Below are 20,582 nucleotides of genomic sequence, written 5' to 3'. Positions count from 1 at the left end.
ATGCATTTCCCATAAATATGCTAAATTCCTCTTGATATACAATTTTTTTTTGTCAAGGCGTCCCTTTCCCCCCCTTCCAACCCAGCTTATATATATGCTCCAAGCACGTGTGCTGTTTAATTCAGACGCTGTCGCCTCGACAGACCTGGTTTCACCTGAGGACGGCTGCTTGCGTTGTGGCCGAAACGTCGTGAGAATTATTTTATTATGTTTTATTTTTATTATTTTATTAATTCCCTTCTACGTGACTTTACCGAAAGAACCAAGAAGAAGGCATGGTGAGATAGTTCCTGCAAACTATCTGGGAAAATCCTTGGTCAATGTTACAGACACTTTTTGTTGTTACGGTTTTGTCATCAGTAGATCTGAGATGGTTCATAGTTTCTCCATTTATATTCATGCATTTATATCTAAGTTTTGGAAAAAATATCATGTTGTTGTGAATATCTTTGGCGAAAGTACCCCCTTGTTTTTATACTCAAAAAAATCTATAGAAATAAAGGACAGAATATTATCAAAGAACTTAATATTAAAAAACATCGGAAATTTTGGACTCAAGATAAATGAGAAAAATGCAAAACATGCACACGTTTCTAAAACAAGTAAATATATCTATTTGGAGGGATACAACTGGATAACACATCAGGGTATGTACAGTATACCTAGAGCAGTTATTGAAGGTGGACCAGAATAAAAACAATGAAATCAAGAGAGCAGGTTGGATTTATTTTGGAATTATGAACGTAATCATGAACGCTACATATCAACATGCTTATTACAATGACAAAACAATTTAAGAAAATCTGATAAGTGAGTAAAGGTGTATGTAAAAGTATATACAGTACTGAAAGAGGAACATGTATCACAGAGCATATACGCGAGTTAGAGATGTTATATCAGTGAAAAAAAGTAAGTGGGCTTGGGTAGGACAGGTCGGTAGAAGGGGTGAATGGTCTGTGGTCGAGACATATAATGCGCATTTACTCATGAAATCCTCACGGGGTCTCATGGCTCTTTTCCAAGAGGGTTCTGCTAGGTTTTGGCAGTAGGGGGCGATAATTGTTATCTATACCCCAATTGAGTAATTTGACAGTAATCTTTCAAATTTAACAAATGTGGACCATGACGCCGACGCACAATGGCCTACTCTTGCGAATTACTTCACGGAATCTTATAGTCCACTGCGAAGCAGACTAAGATAATTGTTTTATGCTTAAGAAACCTGCAGTATTAACCAGGGTGGCATCCTGGGTTTGAAACTTGAATCCTCGACAATGGCAGCCAAAGGAATGAACATGCCAAAGAGATATGGAGCATTGAAATCAGCCCGTGTTCTGAATCTAGATGGATTATTGCATTGTGAGGTGGCCATGTCTGATGGTGATGGCTTGGAGAGGCCTTCCTGCAAGAGTGAATAGGTCATAGCTGCTGATGTTAATTCTTTAACAAATCCATATTTGATGACCATGATTAAATTTAGTTCATGGGCATATGTGATAAGTACTCTGAACAATAATACATGGTGTCCTTAGTTCTATCAGTGTTGTTAATGTGAGCTGCTAAAGTTTAAGTTGAGGCGTTGTGAAGGCACAGAAACAAAGGCAGTGATTGTATTTTATTTGTTTTGTTTGGAAGCAGGGCTCCTCTGATTGAAACGAGCAATGGGCGTGTGTGCTCATGGCTTTGTCCAATGACAGATTGCCACTTGCCAAACAATGGAAAGCTACTTCCTTCGGGAATACAGTCATGCACAGTACTTGTGAAATATTGTCCACATTGAAAGCAAGTTTCTGTATATAAATTGACGTGAACAATACCACCATTTGGTGAATAATTCCCCAAACTGATCATTTATTCTAGAAACTATAAAGTACTGAGCTTCTAATTGTCTCTTTAACCACATTGTTTAGTTAATTATCTGATTCTGTATTGATGAGCTGTATAGTAATTACAAGTAAACATTTTTTTAGAAGCTCTGAATAATTATTTTTGCAATAAAAAAAACTATGGGTGCCAATTAATGCAGTTTATTGTGTCGACTGTAGCTGTCTTATATATCGTGTAATGAGATCACTTGTGCTCCTTCTCATAAACATTGTAAACGTTTATATATATCTATATATTTAGCTGAATAAATGCATTTATAATGGTAGCACATTCGTATTTTTAAAGCTAGGACTCATGTTCACATTAGAATTTTACCTATTTACCCAGGAAAACCACATTGAGTCAATATACTTTTCCAGGAGGATTATGCATTGGGATGTTTGGGCAACGTCAACTACATTTTTATGTTTTTACTATTGGGAGGAAACTTTAAATGCGTACAAAACAGGGGGAGAACCTGCAAACTCCACACAGAAATGTGCCCGGGTCAGGAATGAAACCAGGGATTTCCAGCTGTGATGCACAAGTATTACTGATGTTCCACTCTGCTGCCCCATATTACAACTCAAAGTTCAAAGTGCTGGTTCTTGACTCATAAAGCTAAATATTATCACTCTACAGCTCGCATAAAGTCTTATGAAATGCTTATACTACTGTATACAGTGCTGCGTTTGAGAATAGCGGGTAGTACAATGGAATATAAAGTTGCTGAGGTGGGGCCGTTTTTGAGCTCGTGAGAACCTTCCATCCTTTGTGTTAAAGTAGAGAAAACATGTTATTCTCCCAAAGGTTTTATAGTTAATACTTTGCTGGCCCACACCTCCTGTACGAATGCCAAGAGCTGAGATAATGTTAGTAGTGCGTCTATTGAACTCGATCAGGTAGCGCTAGTGGGGGGCGGAACAAAGCTACAGTAAGGCAAATGACCAGCATTCCCTGCTACTCAGACAAACCATACGGACGTATCAGTTTTCAAGCTAAAGGGTACGGTTAATGTTGGTATAATTAAGGGCCGGCTTATGCTCGTTTCAAATAGGGGGGGGGGGGGCACCATAACAGTGATTCGCACTTCTCAAGAGAGTGAACTTGGCTGGGCCAAAGGGACATTATTTTGGTGGTGTAGAGCCCAAGCCGGCCTGCACTCCTCTAGCCTCGGCCATGCTATAGCTTAGTTTTGTCTTCTACCATTATGGTTGCTACAGAATGGTATATGTCTACGGTGCTTTGATTAGTTATTGTATGTCGAATCTGTCATTCGTATATGACTATAATTATGTTTGTATACATTCTTAAGTGTAGGATGTTGCACATGCATCTGTCTTTTTCGCCATGTTTATTCCAAACGTGCTCTTGGCATCATTTGAAGTAGGACAAGCCAGTATGCTAGAGAATGGCCTATGAAAGGACGTGTCGTACTTTTCGAACAGGGCACAAAAATGTATAAAAAGCACGTGGCCTTTGTGCATATGCCAACAATAATCAGCATTTCCTGTAGAGGTACATTGTGATCCCCTTGTCTTAAATCACCATCAGAATAAAGTTGAGCGATGGGACCAACTAACAGCTGCAGTGATGCAGTGATAGACAACTGTGGACCGGTTTCATCATAATTATGGCTCATAAGCATAGTCACTAATGCTCACTTCTCCAATGTCTGCCTCTGTAGTAGTGAGCATTGGTTACTAAACTGATGGTGATCTAAGATGAGGACCACAATTAATGTACTCTGGAAGTTATGATGGTGTTTTGCCTATGCACAATCTGACGTGTGTTTTTTACACATGTTTGTGTCATGTTTGAAACTCATGGTTCAGAATGCACTACTTCTGTTATGTTTTTTTTGTAATTTAAAGATTTGATGGAAGGGGATATCAAAGTTAATCCCCATATCTCCTGATGTCTCTTTTTTATTCACACATTAGGGGGAGCGCTTTCTAATACACCCTGAATAATTTTTGCATGGCAGTAAAATTATTATGTTTCTAATTGTTTGAGGTCAGCGCTGGACCTTAGCTAAATTATGTGAACAACTAAAAGTCACGTGATGTGTTTTGTTTGTGTGCAGTAATTGTGACTAGATCGAGCCATAAAACTGTGACACTTGAGAACCATGTTTAACCACAGTTGACCATACCTGTCAAACCCTTATAAGTGCCTGCCTTATTACAGACCAATTCAGACCTCATTGGTCATCCCGTGCCCTTATAAATCTCAAAGTTCATCCTACAAAGTCCCATCACAAGGGAGAAACAAATACAAATGGACACATTTTTTTGCCCGTATTGATACGGCTGTATGCCGTATGGACCTGAAAACTCAATTTCCTTGTACAATAATTTTGGGTAAACCGTATGGGTTGAAAGGTATGGGTGACTGTAAGCTGGATTTGAACTCGGCATTACGCAAATGCTGGTTTTGTGCTGTGACTCCTTAGCAACAAGGCCACCTCATGTACACTCGTTCATATACGTGGAGTGTTTGATGTTAATGCGTGAACACGGTACAAAAGTACGTGCGCTGCATTGCTCTAATAACGAGAGAGTACCTCAAGTACGTTTCTGTTTGTTTCCTACATTCACCAGGTGTTCAGCACCTTCTCGAATGAGGAGTATGACCGCCGCAACGAGGATGTGGACCCAGTGGCGGCATCGGCCGAGTACGAGCTGGAGAAGCGTGTGGAGCGTATGGAGTTGCTGGATGTGGAAATGGAGAAAGGTGCGCACGAGGGCCCGGCCGGAAGGCTTAACCCTCTAGAAATCTACACACTGTGTTCAAGTGATCTCCTGTTGCTCAAATGAGCATTGAGATGGTGCTCGTCTCCCATTTACAGCCCTGAGCCAGTTGTGGAAATTACATATTCTTATGGTGGGAGTGAGTCTATCTGTAGAACATTGACTGTTGACTTTCCCACAAAGTGGTACTGATTTTATCGACCCAGTAGGGAAGATCGGGTGAGTCAACACCCAATCAAGATTGGAACTTGCAATTTTACGATTGCGAGCCCCTCACTCGACCACTGAGCCTAATAGTCTGTCACAAACTGCATATACTGGATTTTATAGTGACCTAAAGTGCAAGTGTCTATTTTAAAAGAACACTATTCATATTATTAGCCTGAACAAGAGGTGATTAGTTGTATGTTCAGGCACATAGCGTATCTGAATTGTTTGTCCGTGCAGGTTGGCGTTAAAAGTGCCATGTGACCGTGTATGTGCAGAACCCCCAGGGTTGGGCAGCATCACGCCGTGCATGCGCTGCAGACAGCAGCAGCCATCACACTGTCCGGCCTACTGCACCACAATAGCCGGGACTCACTTTAACAACCGTTTGTTCGATCACAGTGAACTTAACATTATCCACTGCTGCTTTTCTGCAGTGCTTTGCTCCAGGTGAATATATTGCACGTAATACAGTCTTGGCAAGAGTTTCATTAAAAGAACTGTGTCTTTAGTAATGATATACCACGAAGAACATGCATGTGATAACAAGCCATGCAATTCATGGTGTGACATTTCTAAAAAGTAACTCATTTAAAAATCAATGGCGCTAATACCATATATTATGGGAAGTAATTTTTAGTTTTGTGTCCTCACCTGTTACATTAATAACTAAACCAAACGTTAGGTGCAGGTCTCAGCTGAAAACAGGATTGAAGTTAAGCTGTGACTGAGATTTGCCATGAAGAAAATGATTATATTCCATTCACACACTTAGAAAAGAATGTGATTTAAAAACATTGCGTTTGCATTTATTAAAAATCCAAGTGATTACAGTACATGGATTCGGAAAAAAAATACTTTTTTTCTTGTGAAAGGCATTCACGATGTTTTCCTGACGTTTTTAGGACATCAGGAAGACATGCTGCTATGGTGTAATGGTTAGCTCACTGGACTTTTTTTACCAGAGGTCAATGGTTCTATCTCCCTAGTGTGGCAGTTGAAACAATGGGATGTTTCTAAAATACCCCCTTCTCTGTCCAGTCATCTACACAAACGAGTACACCACAGTTAGTTGATCAGCAGGTTACGTGCTGGGAGTTAAAGTGTCGTAAAGTAACCAGCTTGGAAGAGTAGGCCAAATACCTTTTAAAGGGGTTCTCTAGATGTCCCTCTAGTGGAAGCCCTTCCACCAGCAGTGTCAGGAGTAATAATTGTAAGGCTGCCCATTTACCTTCAAAGTAATGGTGCCACTTGCTGTGTGTTCTGCGGCTGCTGCTAGGTGACGAGGGGCTGGGGCTGAGCATCATTGGCATGGGCGTGGGGGCCGATGCGGGCCTCGAAAAGCTGGGCATATTCATCAAGACCATCACCGAGGGTGGAGCCGCACACAGGGATGGCAGGTGCGGCCCCATCACACTGTTTGCTTTCCTGTGCCATTGTCTTTGGCGTTTTCTTAAGGTTGATCTGACTCCTAAAATACAATATATGAGTTATGTTTGAAATAAAAAAATATTAATGAAGGTATTGTTTTCGTTTATGTAACTTAATACATGAAATCAGCTTTTTGTGTGCTATATTTATATTCCGTAAGAATTAGAAGTGGGAAGTGAATGCTTGTGTAAATGAAACGTTTCTTGAAAAGGGTCAATGTTATTTTTTTACAAACAATTGTGCGCTGGGTTACTATACTGCAATTCTTCCAATGTGGTCCATTGAGCAGGATTCAGGTGAACGACCAGATCGTGGAGGTAGATGGGATCAGCTTGGTCGGTGTTACCCAAACGTTTGCTGCCACTGTGCTCAAAAACACTCAAGGCGTTGTGAGGTGGGTGGCTACGAGCTGTAATCCCGCTCCTTCACCCCGTGAAACAAGGCTAACGGTTTAATCACCTTTCAAAGGATGTTGGCAGGCATTGCACGTTATTGCTTTTGCGCAGTGGGGTTTATATGTGTATTTGTGTCTCAATAAAAAACACTATTCTTTTTGTTGTACAAAATAGGAACAATTCTCAAACAAGTGGAAATGACTTTTATTTGGCAAGAGCAAGCCTGTTGTATACTTGTCAATCAATTAAAATGCACCACATCCATATAAAAAAACTTCAGCACTATGCTATGGAATGTTCCAGACTTGCAGGATTTGTAAGACTTAGTAAAAAAAAGCATGCTATTTAAAAAGCCAGATGAGTCACAGGATTGAAACATGTCAGAAAAGGTAGCATGTAAAGTGCAACTTTATACACGGGAGTTGTTCTAAGCAAGGGATACAGTAGATATTTACACACAAATAATGATGTATTGTTGGAAACCAACATGATTGAAGCTGATATTACAATGTATTGATACATATTTTAATGGACTCATAACTAGAATACATATGATAATCTGATTTGTCTGTACACTCACTTCTGTTGATAATCGTGCCCTTATAGTGCATTGCAAAATCATAATCTGTTTTAATCCCTCTTCCATTGGTTATCTGTAAGGTACTGTGTGTGTATCTTACACAAACGGCAACGATGATCAGAGCCCCAACCACTGCTTATAGCTTATTTCACTGCCGAACAAAACAGCGGGCTCACCGGAGGCGATGGCCCCGTGCGTGGACAACACTCCACCCCGCGGGATCGCGCAGGTTCCGAATTGGGCGTGAGCGGCCGGGCCAAGAGAGCGAGGTGGCGCGGCTCATCAGCCAGACGCTGGAGCAGGAGCGGCGGCAGAGGGAGCTCCTGGAGCAGCAGTACGCCCGCTACCACGATGACGACGATGACGACGATGATGATGAGGAGGAGGTAATGGCACATCGGCCTATTTTGGCATGCGAGCGAATTTTTTTTCGTTCCTATGTTTAACAAACAAAAAGCGATTCATGCCAATGCTTTTGTTTTCAGAATGAGATTTTCCGCGCTTATTTAATTATTTATTTGACAGTGATGTTATCGCTAAATTAAATAACTATGCAATTTGCAAGGTGTCTTGGAGCTAATTCATGTTTGCCATAACAAATTCTAGCAACATTTGGCTTAATAATGCACAATTTATCGCCATTTCCTGCCAATTCAGTCTTATTGTTCAGATAAAAATGTACGACTTTCTTTTTTCCCCAACACATGAATCAGGCCCTGTTTGTATCACTGCACATGAAATGATACCTATGTACGTGCATGTTTTGTCACAGTCAAAGTATTACACGTGTTTTGCTGTGGTTTTACATTTCAACGCGTTGTGTAATGTTTCCCTTGGTGCAGCTTGTCAGTGGTCACCCCTGCATGCCAGACTTATTCCTTCACCCCAAAATCCCCAGCCATTGTTTTTTTCCAGTGCATAGACTGACGTGTGGCTCAACCGCCTCTTACCCAATTGCCCGTAGAGAAAGACATTAGACGATGGCTCACCTGATGCCAAGCGTGATGGCAGATAGACTAACGGCGAAGCCAGCAAGCAGGTTTGTGTAATGCAAGCTCAGTGTTGTAGATGCAACATAGCATACATCATAGGTACGGTCGATTTCTAAAATAACGCCTTGAAATATTTTAAATTATCAGATTAATTTAACTCTTCATTGTGAGCTTTAAGCCTGGTGCATACTGCACGTATGGGCTCAATGCACAGTAATGAATGTAGGAAGCATTTGAGTCATCGCTAGAATGATAATCCTGTTTGTGGTGTCGGTGTGCAGTGTTACCACTGTCATGCACCTTTCAGGTATTTGCTTGAGAATGTATTTTAACTGTGCTCTGCTCCTTTTCCTCCTCGTAAGTCGTTTTCACTCTGCATGCTTTATTGTTCTTTGTGCACATTGAACCAGCTTTCCTTTCCCATTAACCCCTGTGTGTTCTCGTCCTACTTTGCAACACAATGGCACAATCACCTTTCAATGACGCAAAACTCGCATGTTATGATACGGCATCGTTATGAGCACTGCGTGTCTGCTGTGAGAGAGGTGCCGCGTTGGAAGGTGGCCACCAGTGAGAAGGGACTGTGGCACCCACAGCCCCATGGAATGAACGGTGTGTGAGTGCAGACGGGCGAGTATGCAACGGACGAGGAAGACGACGGGTCGCACTTGGGACGGCTGCCCATGGAGGTATTCGAGCTAGCCGAGGGAGAGGACGGGGACATGTTCTCCACCACGAACACGGAGGACAGACAGCTTGCACATAGATTCCAGGAGGTGAGTGCCAATGTCAGATAACCCCGCGGTCCCAGTTGTCCTTACAGGCACCTCGCTCTTCCAGTGCCAAGTGAGTGCATTCGGCATGCAATAATGTTTACAGGCAAACGACGCATTTGAAATACGGTGCTGCTGACATTTTACAATCTCTTAAATTATTTCACGTACATTTTTCCAACCGTGTAATATTAATTTCGCATATGTTTGGTTTGAATAAAACATGTCTAAAGATTAGAGAGTATATATAATGTTGATGGAAGCTGCTTATAAAGCATAATACAGTGAACATTTTTAAAGTATGACAATGAGATTTTGAGTAGAGCAGTGTTCACGGGTGTGCAGGAGCAAAACTAATAAAGTGTGCGAGAGATAGGGGCTCAGGAAGAGATCTTAGAGTGATAAAATAATTTAAATTCATGTTTGCAAGGTACTTGTCTGCAGATATCATGTTCAGCTTGTAGACTGATATCTGCAAGTCACACAGTCATGAATTATTCAAATACGCCAGCTGCCTGAAACCTGAACTGATTTTCACCCACTGGCAGTATTGTGCTGTTGTGTCACTGTAAAGTAATGCACTAATAATGAACCCTCAGGGCACTGCATTGCATTTTACTTTAACTGCTATTGTACACTGTGATGCTAATTGTAAAGATATACTGTGATTCCTTTGACAACTGCTCCGAGGTTTAAAGAGAGACTGCAGCTGAAAAACGATGCTGATTTGTATTTGGTTTGCTATCGCGTGGCGCCGAAATTGATGAGCATCGTCTGTAAAGCTACAGATTACTGCTTTACACACGTCGAGTGAATGGAGACCCGGTGAGAGGTTGTGTTCTCAGCAGTTAATATTGTGCTGCATAAATCGTTTGATTAACACAAAAAAAAGACATCCTTTTAAAATCCAGTTCACATTTCTACTTATTTTTGGATTTATATTATTGTGCGCTCATGGTGCTTTTTTATTTAATTTCTGTTTTCTTCTCTCTCAGCTGAGAATAAAGCATGCTGTGACTGAGGCCGAGATCTTAAAATTGAAGAAGGAGGTGGGTGATCTTCTTTAAATTGCATGAGAATTGGTCAATCGTTGAGGATAAGTGTTGATTTTTGCTTTTATTGCTTGTTTTGTTTGTACATTACAATGGTCTATTGTATTTTTTGTGGTTTGTAGAACATGTTAACATTTATTATTGCAATTGATCCAAAAGCGATATAAAATACCATGCTAGTTTTATGCTATTGCGTCATGTTTTACTATAAGCTGTGTGTGAGTGGAATATACTGCACGTGATTTACTTGTGTATGCAGATCTAGAATTATAATTTGATTACTGTTGGTCACTCTTAAAAATGAGACTCATCATGGTCTGTTGAGTTCTTACCTGCTTAAATCATATAAAATAAACATGAACTTGAAAGGTGGCCCCAGAATATGACTCCACAGAATACATTCTGAGGTCACATAAACAAGACTTAGTATTTCAATGATGCTAAAGTTAACGCAGAGTCCGATTTTGCCAACTGAATATGTTGGCAGGCCCGCATCCTTAGAACAGCCTCTGCGTTCGTACCCGAGCGTTTTCTGCAGCTTGACCAGTGGGACAGGGTTGCCGGTTGACCAGAGTAGGCCCATGCATCTCGCCACAAAACGCTCATACCTCCCGTGCCAGTTGGTCTTCAGTGAGCAGGGGAGGCAGCGCTGGGGGCAGGAACGGCTCCAGCTGCAGCAGAGCATGGAGGAGAATGCTGAGCGCATGAGCAAGCTGGAGGGATACTGGCTGGAGGCGCAGACGCTGTGTCAGAGTGTCAACGATCACCTCAAAGAGAGCCAAGCCCAACACCAGGCCCTGGAGAAGAAATATAACAAAGCCAAGAAGCTGATAAAGGATTATCAGCAAAAGTGAGTTTACTCGAGTCAAGCTGTTTTTGGAATCTTATTTATGGAAAATATGGTTACATTCTTATTCACTTATTCTTTTTTACGTACTTTATTTTCATTTTTATTATTTTATTGTATTTTTTTCTATCTACGTGACTTTACCGAAATAACCATAGAATATTCATACTGTAGTTGTAATAATAATACTCCCATTTATTTATGGAAATCCTCACTGAGTTTCAAGACTTTTTTTAGGATAGTCCTGGATTGTGATGTTTGGTCAATTGCATTATGGAGTGTTTTGCACGTGTTAGAAACCCCACATACCAGGGGATAATATTCAAATATCAGCGCATATTCACTTCATTGCTATACTGCCATCTCCTGGTCAGCTCGTGCGTGTCATTGTCTGCAATGCAATCTGAAGCATGTTTGTGGTGTCCATCCTAGAGAGTCGGACCTGCTCAAGCGTGAAGAGGCTCAGGCGAAAAAGCTCACCGAGGTGGAACAAGGCTACGTGAAGAAAGTGGAGACACTTCAGAACAGAGTAGGCACTTTAACTTCTCCCCCAATCACAGTTAAAAACAAAGGCACAACTCGCGGCTTGACTGCTGACTGGGACATGTTTGACAACGACCGCAGATACTAGAGCTGGAGCGGGAGCTCATGAGGCGCGGCTCCAGCGACTCCGGGCTGTTGCTGCTGGGGCTCGACGGGTCATCAGGGAGCACGGAGGCCATGGAGCTGTGTCGTGAGCATTCCGTGGCAGCGTGGTCCGGGCCCTCCTCCGGAGAAAGCTCAGCAGCAGGACCTGGGGTTGCCACACCCTTGACAGCACAAGGGGGCATCACGGCCAGTGGTGATGATGCCTCTGAAGGTAGGCAAGCGTCTTAGATTCAGACAGTCCCAAGTCAGTAACGTTCTGAGGAGTAACAGTTACAGACGGTCTGTAGGAAGCTGTGTCGTGAGCATTCCGTGGCAGCGTGGTCCGGGCCCTCCTCCGGAGAAAGCTCAGCAGCAGGACCTGGGGTTGCCACACCCTTGACAGCACAAGGGGGCATCACGGCCAGTGGTGATGATGCCTCTGAAGGTAGGCAAGCGTCTTAGATTCAGACAGTCCCAAGTCAGTAACGTTCTGAGGAGTAACAGTTACAGACGGTCTGTAGGAAGCACTAGCATCTGACCACCACAGCACAAAGCAAGCAGCTCCTAATACTCACAACAGAACTGACGCGCTTGCATTCTGTTTTAACTTTGAATGAACAAGTAAACGTAGTCTATTTTGACAGGTGTCGTTTTTTTGATCATATCTTTTCCGTCCTGCTGGAACTATCACAAGGTGAGCGTTACGCCTATTGCTGTCAGTCTCCTGACACAAATAGAGAATCTGTCTCAAAGCTTCACAAACATTGTAACTTGTGAGAGAGATTAATGTGCCTGCTGAACAAAGTGAACTTCTCAAACAAAGCGGATTTTTTTAATGAACATTCCGTTTTTAGTTTTATCCTAGCTTCTAAATGATCTCAAATATTTGTAGAAAACCCCTACCATGTGTCACCACACAGGAGGCTGTACGATTGATGGGATATTTTTCATGTTTTGTAGATCACAGTGGCCCTAGTTGGATGCTTATAGTGTAGACGTAATTTAATGGTAAGCATTTCGGTTTTAAATTTTACTTGTGCCAGAATCATGGCACAAGCCTGCACTTCTGTGGAACTCGCTAACATTCCTACCTTATGCAGCAGCCCGAATTGTCTGGCATTTTCAGTGTTATGATGTAATTTACTTGAGTGTTACATTGGCATGCGAACACTGTGCAGTCACTATACTACATTTGTTCGCACATTGCAAGGTTGTTTAAAAAAGAGTCATTCTGTATTGTTTAGACAATGCTGTATATTGATGAAGAAAACATACGTTCAGTATTTAAATATATTTTCGTGTAAATTTACATTATGTGGTGATTATTTGTGATATGCACAGTTTTAATTGCTGCAGCTGAAAGAAGCTATTTCAGTGTTGATGTCATTTAATAGCCTCAGATGTAGCTCCTCCTGTGGTTTCCATAAAAGTGGGTCTGTATGAATGAAGAAATGACAATAAAAGTGGTATTTTTACTCTGGGTCATTTTGGTAGCTTACTTTCCCTTATACACCACATCAATTGTGTACATGCGCCCCACATGTAAAAAAATACATTAATATTTTGGTCATAATATCAAAGTACATAATTTTTTTGGAAATAACATATTAAGAAAATATGTTTTTATTAAAGCCAATGTAATAACAATAATAATACTATTTGGGTACATGCATGTTCTGAAAAAGGATGATCACTTTACAATTATTATCTGTTTTCAGTCATGTGCCAACAACCCATGTTACTCAGTGGATTGCCTCGTGCGCAAATCCTGAATTTCAGTGAGCGTTAAACGAATAATAAAAGTTTTTTTGTGAAGCATACTGCAAATAGCTGTCCTGTGAAATTGTAAGCATTTAACTATTTCACAAAATTGTCAACTACAAGTTGTCGGAGAAACTTTCAGTTCAGAAACTTTCAGGACAAGCACAAATGTTGCACTAACTACTAATATACAGACTCATCATTTTGTTTCACCTTACAATGACTTTTGGATGAGAAAAGTTGTCCAAAATTTTTCCTTCATTCCCTCTGAATGGGTTTTCCCCGATAGGATTATTTTCATTCCATAAAATTTTACACGGAAACAAGCATTGCTGAAATTAAATTATACATTCAATATAAATAATTATCCTTGCTTGTAGGCTTCATTCAAATGCAGATGCATTAAATGTTTTCCCCTAAATTAAAGGGGCATGCAAATTTATATTAATTATATTTATATAGCCTGGAAATCATTGCTGTTCATAACTGTATGGAAAGATTCATTTTTTTTAACATAACCTTTTAATCTCAATTTAGTACGATGAGGTGTCATTCAATTTATAATATTTTACAAAATTGTGTGTAATCTGTTTATTGTTAAAAAAAAAAAGGCTAAAGGAAGACTGACAAGCTTTAGACTGACATCAATGTGTGGTGGAACAGACAGTGACTAAATGCATCAATTTTCATAGTTTCCATTTTACATGGAACATGTAGTGTGCTGGTTATCACTGCTCACCCGTGTTTAAATAATTTGAGAGCACTACGGTGACCTTTAAATAAATGTGTTACGTTACAGTAAAACGTTGGTAAATAGTGCATTTGCTCAACATCCCCAGTATGTGACTACAAACATTTGGGGGCCATTCGTTGCCTAAATTGCTCCCACCCTGTGCTGGATTTCACATATGAAAAGTAAATTAATGTTACAAAAGGTATGGTTGCAGATCAACCTAATTACTATTTAAATTGCATGGTTAAAAAAAATAACGGATGATTTTAGGTATGGGGGCCTCGGTTTTAAGAAAGGCGCCTTTGAAGAAATATAATCTGATTAATTGATTTATACCGAGAGATTGACAGTGTTGCTGGGTTTGTTAACGCAAGCCGTAAAGCCATCGGACAGAAGGTCACACAGAGTGATGTAGTGTGTTGTTTGTGAAGGGGCTGACATTTGCACTGCACAAGTGAATTACCATACGCTAATGCAATGTTATATTTATTATAATGATCTTTTCTCCAAAGCATCATACAATTACACCATAAGATTAAATGACACATTCAACTATCCTTTGAACTTCATTCAACAGTTTCAGTGTGTGTATTTTCCTGAATTTACGTATTAACTATTAACAACGCTTTGAAAGTTAATATTTAAAACAACTTATGGACTTAACATGCTGTCAAATCGGTGCAGTAAACCTTAAAAAAATAATTCGTTTGTCATGTAGTGTGCCTTTTATGGTCAAATTATTTCAGTAGAAACAAATTAACTCTACCTATAGATGTAGAAAGTCATTGTGAGGGCTTAATTTATATAATCCCATTGTCAGGGCCTATTGCTACACTCTCATTGTGAGGGCCTAATGCTACACTCACGTGCACGACCAGGGAGGCAACGCCCTTGTCCTGGTCCTGGCGGAAGCTGCTTCAATGCCGGCCGTGGGGAGCAATAAATCCACAGCCTCTCCTCTTGCATCTTATCATGCTCCGCTTCATGGAGATTAACTATTCCAATGTCTAAATTATTGTTCATATGAAGGCATTATCCGATATATTTTTTATTTATGAAATGTAGCGGGTTTTTTTTACTAAGTAAAAAATTATACTCGATTTCCTTTCCCTGCAATGAAAATATATAGATTGAAAATGTGTGACATCTTATAATATGGCTGTTACACTACATTTGACTGCTATGTGCATTAAGGATACTAAGTTAAAAACCCGATACAACACAGATATCTAAATAAACAATTGAATGAAAAAAACCCCGTAATTAACCCTACAATCATTCTATATTCTCGAGTGCCTTGCATTTAATTCCAGCATGGTTAGGCTGTAGCGCTGAGCACTGCTTCTGACTTGCAAGGGGTTAAGGCCCCGTGATGAAGGAAGCCAATCGTGAGGCAGAGCCATTGTGGCCGGACAGTGGGCCGGCCGTCCGTGGCCGCCACTCGTCGGCACACACGCTGCCAGGTGCTCTCGGCATGGCGATGTTGTCGTTCTTCCGCTCGAAAGTGCGTGGCAAGAGGGCCTCCACTGCTAAGCCGAAGTCCACGAACCCTTGTTCGAAAGAGAAGGCTGTTAGCGGTAAGGTTGGTGAGCATGCTGTGGCCACGCGGTCCTGTGGGGAGAGCTAGTGAGGGGTCCCCGTGGCTCTCATCGCACATCCTGTTCGCTCGTTTTGAGGCTCTCGGTGTTGTCCTCCACGTCTTGTCATCGCCATGTCGCTTGTGGCATCTGGGTGTTTTGTTTCGGTATAACTGTGAGGCTTGTGCTTTGAGCATTTCAGTTTCAGGCAGGGCTCTGTCATAATGGGGACTCTGCCCAAAGAACGGTTACTTTAGATCAGAGATCAGTCCGGAAGGGAAGTAATCAATCCTGTGCTCCCAAGAGGAAAGCTAATGGTTTTTCTTTCCATCTTTGATGAATTAAAAGGCACTTAGCTCCAAAAATGACTAAGAGCCATGTACCTCATGAAAGATATACTGCATGTTGTTGTCATTGTTACTGTGCTGAGCATTAGGTGGTTTAATTGAATCCAGCTTCTATGCATTGAAATATTATTTGCTTTTCATAATTGTGTGCTTTTGTTGTTTGTTTCCATTTATATTCATATAATTTACAGAGTAATACTATTCCATATTGGTAATGGGATTTCATTCTGTGGCATTAAGCAGTAACTTATTCTCCAACAGCTGTGTATAAATAGGTTGAAAACTGACGTTCCTATTGTTTTTTACAGGCACTCCTGCGGAGAGTTCCTTGGAGGACAAGCGCAAAAGTGTGAGCGATGATCTGGAAGATGTGTTTGGTAAGCGGAGCTTTTGTGATTCATTTATGATTAAATTACATTAAACAATGATTGTTTTGTCATGGGAATATCTCAATAATAATTTCCCGATTGTCAAAGCAATTTGGAGTGTAAAGCATTACATTATAGCTGCTTATTAGTATTCCTGCTGGTTGTATCGTGAAAATAATTGAAATGATATACAGTAACTGATTTTGTGCTTTGTTACGATGCATCATTCAAGCTGAGCATCTCATTGATGTAAATAAATAACCCTTGCTGGCAGGCCACACACTTGTAGACAGCTTTATGGCTGCATGAATATTTAGCATCACAAACTGCTTCCTAGCTTAAAAGCTCTTGCCTGCACAAGTAAGCTATGAGCCAGGTTATTGCACGCACTTGTGTTAGGTTTTAAGTGATTGCAAATAGACGATCTAATCAGATTTTGCGAGTATTTGGATTTGAAACTATTTCCATTTAAACTTCCTTCCACGGTGATGCAGTATTAAAATTTAATTTTAAAAAGTACAGCTAAATTGTGCTCTTTGAGTGAAACATTATACTCTTAGAGTGCTAATCGCAAGATAGGTGACAGTACTCAGCTCATTTAGTCAGCTCTTGTCATTTATACATGGGTAAAAGCGCATTAAGAAGATACGCTTTCAAGGGAGAAGAATACAATTTTAGTTTACAAACGTAGTGCATAAGAAAACAGTGTAAAATAATATGAGGGTGTATAAATATTTCAAACGAGGTGCTGTGCAGAGCATTTAAAAAATTTCAAAAGTAAAACAATGTGAAATGGACTAATATAAAAGCAACCTCTGTTTATCGTAATAACAGCCACAATTTGCCAACATTAAATGTAAATAAACGATCCTGCTACAGTTTCCTGCATTGTATGGGAGATAAAGTTAGGGGAGGGTCCTTATTTGACTGCGAGACTGACGGCTCTAGTGCTTCTCTGCACCGCGGCAAAATCCGTCCCCCAAGGGAACGGTGTTTTAATGAGAAGACTCTGGAGGGCACAACACCGATGATAATTATAAAATATACATTCATGATTGCCAGTTCCCGATTCACTCGGCGAACACAAACTTAGGTGAATTTTTAATAAATGACAATGCTTTATGATTGCAATTCTACTCTCATTAATGATTCATACTCAGGTGGCATTTGACAAGGCAGTAATTAGGAAATTAACAGAATACAAATTATAAGGGGAAATTAATTATTTAATTCACTAAGAGATTAGAAACATCACATTTTGTATTTGTGCTGGTATTTTAAAAAATGCCATCATCACTGAAGTACAGTGCTGGCTGGAATGACTGTGTGTTCATTATTACACCGAAGAATTCCACTTGTGCGAGTGTAGGGAGTGATAGAGAGATATTGTGCACCAGTGCTGGAGGAGAGTGACATGTCCGTGTGGCTGCTCTACCCACAGATTTCTCAGAAGTGATTCCTGAAACAGAGCGCCTGGACTCGAGCGCGCAGAAGGCGCGCGCACAGCTGGGTGGCTGTGCACGCCGCCAGCGCCCATCCTGGTCCCACATCCGCGATAGCCTGGGCTCTACTGATGGGGAGGACACCTTCGAGTCCACCGTGAGCCCTGCACCTTTTGCAAGAGCAGGCCAGAGCAAGCTAATACAAACAAGACACGTTTAAAGGATGACGGCAGTAAAGCCAAAGTATTGCCCGCTCAAGTGAGCACTGGCCACTGGTAGTTTCTGCTGGTGGCCTTAAGTCAGCAGTGGAAAATCTACATTCCTATAGGGTACCCATAAATAAATAATTACAATTGTGGAATTCCCAAAAAGTCGTGTTTGTTTTATCGACTGTGAAACTATGGTGGGCCAAGTTGACTACCAACCGGGGTTTGAACTCACATCCCTCTGAATATGAATTGAGCATTCTGCCACAGCCACTTGGGCAGATATCTGTTGCTGTCATCAAATGATAAGGTAAAATATGACTGTTATTGTCTTGTGAGTATTTTTTATATTACTTGTATCTGAGACACCCTGGCATATTGCGTGTTGAATATGTACATACAAAATAATCATTAATATCATTACCATTGAAGCAATTGTTTGTATATGTGCAAGATAAGATACAATTGTGCATTTCGCTTATAGATGTTTGGGAAAATTAAGTGTTGACTTTTACATAACATTTGTGGAACTGGTGCTATAGATTTGAGTAATATGTGTCAGGCTGGAGTCTCTTGACCATGCCAACTCATTTCTTTAGAACTGCTTTTTGTGTTTAGCTTGTTGTCCTTCCCCTGCTCTTCCGATTAGCATGGTTGGCTACGTACGGTGTGAAAGAAGTTCAACATACATACATACATTGTTTAGTTTGGTGTCCTTTCCCCGCATCTCGCATTAGCATGGTTGGCGATGTAGGGTGCAAAAGAAGTTCAACATACATGCTGCTCCCTTCCCAGCTGATACGAATCCGCTCGTCCGCTTTGTTCCCTGCGCTTCATGATGCCAGCAGGGCAGGGAGGAGGAATGCAGCTCACGGCGAGTGACTTTGAAATCCACTTCGTCCCTGGGCGGGTCCTCCTCTCCGGGCCCTGTGCGGAGCGAACGAATCCCGGGCAGGAGCCGCAGTCCATCCTTGGCCACGTCGTCATCGCCCTCGTGCTCGCCCCGCACTCCGCCACGTGGACACCGCATTAGGGACAGGCCATTGCCAGGGATGAGCGGTATCTCAATCACATGCAGTAAAATAAATGTAACATCATTTCATTTTGTAATGTGTCACTGCTATCTAATTTATGCACTTGAAAGTAATTCGTAATTTGTAGGTCAATTACATGGCAGTTAATTTGTGATTTATATCTGTGTAACATCCCAGTCATATGTAATTTGAATATGTTTTGCCCATCTCTGTAGCCATTGCTCAACAAACTTAACATGTGACTACAAGACAAACTACTATGACGGTTTCTTAAACGTTCCTTAAACCAGGCCTGAGTGGATGATGTTATCCACTGGCCGGATAAAAAAAGTATATATGAAATTCCCTAAATGTTCTACATTTATACACTTCATAATTATATATTTTTGTTATAGTGCATACGAATTTTATTAACCCATCTGGGGACCCTTTGCAGATGATACAGTCAGCACAACTTCATAGGGAAGTCAAAAGTGGTTGTCCTATGGATAGACTCACCCCTGTCAAAGGAATGTGGCACTCCTGCCAACTGCTTAGGGCTCTAAACAGGAGATGAGCACTGCCTCATTTGAACAAGAAATCACTTTGACATTTTGACTTTTACTTCTATTGTAGTTTAATTTTTTGTGAAATTGGTGTTCTACCTCCATGTGCTTACTGTGAAACGCTTTATGAAATAGTCCACCCTTCTTGCAGTGAGGCGAGGGAGCAGCCAGTCACCAGACTTGAGCAGCTCCTCCCCATCTTTATCAGGCAATCGCCCTCCTGGCGACAAAGTGAGGTAAGTGCTTCTCAACGTTTCATTTATCTCTCTGCCTCTGCTGGGAAGAACTGCTCGCTAAAGCTTCTCAAACTGCTGTGTCGTTTCCAGTGCTGCTCTGCAACGCTCCACCAGGAGAGACAAGAAAGTGGAAGATGAATCCAACAATGTGTTGGCACAAGATCAGTATGACGATTTCCAAAAGCATATCGCCAACATTATCTTACACTGACCACTGACACACAGCACCTTGTGTCAAAGCTAGAATGTTGTTGTTGTGGTTGGCAGGGCTGCTCAGGCGTCGTTTGTGATCGGAGAGTCAGACGTGGATGGGAGAGAGGTGACGCTTGGAGCAAGGGTCATGGAGGGTCACGCTTTCACCACCCCGGAGAGCTCAGTGGAGCCCAGTCCCGTGAAAGCTCGAAACAAGGTGCAGCCGGGTGGCTCCATGCCACACACAGCGAACGCCTTCCTTCTCAAGTCCCAGTCAAATTTCGATTTAAAGCTTTCGTGACTGCAGGGATTCATCTTCTTGGTTCTTTCGGTAAAGTCACGTAGAAGGGAAGTAATACAATAATAAAAAAAAAACATAATAAAATAATTCTCACGACGTTTCGGCCACAACGCAAGCAGCCGTCCTCAGGTGAAGACCAGGTCTGTCGGGGAGACAGCGTCAGACCTGGTCTTCACCTGAGGACAGCTGCTTGCGTTGTGGCCGAAACGTCGTGAGAATGATTTTATTATGTTTTATTTTATTATTTTATTACTTCCCTTCTACGTGACTTTACCGAAAGAACCAAGAAGATAAGTCCCAGTCAAATTGTATTAACC

General features: G+C 41.3%; 1 protein-coding gene across 1 annotated transcript in view; it reads left to right on the top strand.

Annotated features, from left to right (window-relative positions):
• Window positions 1-20,582, top strand: part of LOC144717913 (neurabin-2-like) — a 30,786-nt gene that overhangs the window by 6,924 nt on the left and 3,280 nt on the right. Inside the window, exons 2-16 of the mRNA XM_078593720.1 lie at window positions 4,470-4,602; window positions 6,106-6,226; window positions 6,547-6,651; window positions 7,462-7,618; window positions 8,851-9,000; window positions 9,993-10,046; window positions 10,670-10,899; window positions 11,329-11,425; window positions 11,521-11,755; window positions 16,250-16,318; window positions 17,751-17,908; window positions 18,803-19,016; window positions 19,688-19,772; window positions 19,863-19,937; window positions 20,040-20,181. Of these exons, the coding sequence (XP_078449846.1) occupies window positions 4,470-4,602; window positions 6,106-6,226; window positions 6,547-6,651; window positions 7,462-7,618; window positions 8,851-9,000; window positions 9,993-10,046; window positions 10,670-10,899; window positions 11,329-11,425; window positions 11,521-11,755; window positions 16,250-16,318; window positions 17,751-17,908; window positions 18,803-19,016; window positions 19,688-19,772; window positions 19,863-19,937; window positions 20,040-20,181 (2,025 nt within the window). The remainder of the gene's footprint in view (window positions 1-4,469; window positions 4,603-6,105; window positions 6,227-6,546; window positions 6,652-7,461; window positions 7,619-8,850; window positions 9,001-9,992; window positions 10,047-10,669; window positions 10,900-11,328; window positions 11,426-11,520; window positions 11,756-16,249; window positions 16,319-17,750; window positions 17,909-18,802; window positions 19,017-19,687; window positions 19,773-19,862; window positions 19,938-20,039; window positions 20,182-20,582) is intronic.

Source organism: Lampetra planeri, chromosome 1, assembly GCF_965212315.1.
Source record: "Lampetra planeri chromosome 1, kcLamPlan1.2.h2, whole genome shotgun sequence".
In the NCBI taxonomy this organism is placed as follows: Eukaryota; Metazoa; Chordata; class Hyperoartia; order Petromyzontiformes; family Petromyzontidae; genus Lampetra; species Lampetra planeri.
This window is presented reverse-complemented; position numbering and strand designations above follow the sequence as displayed.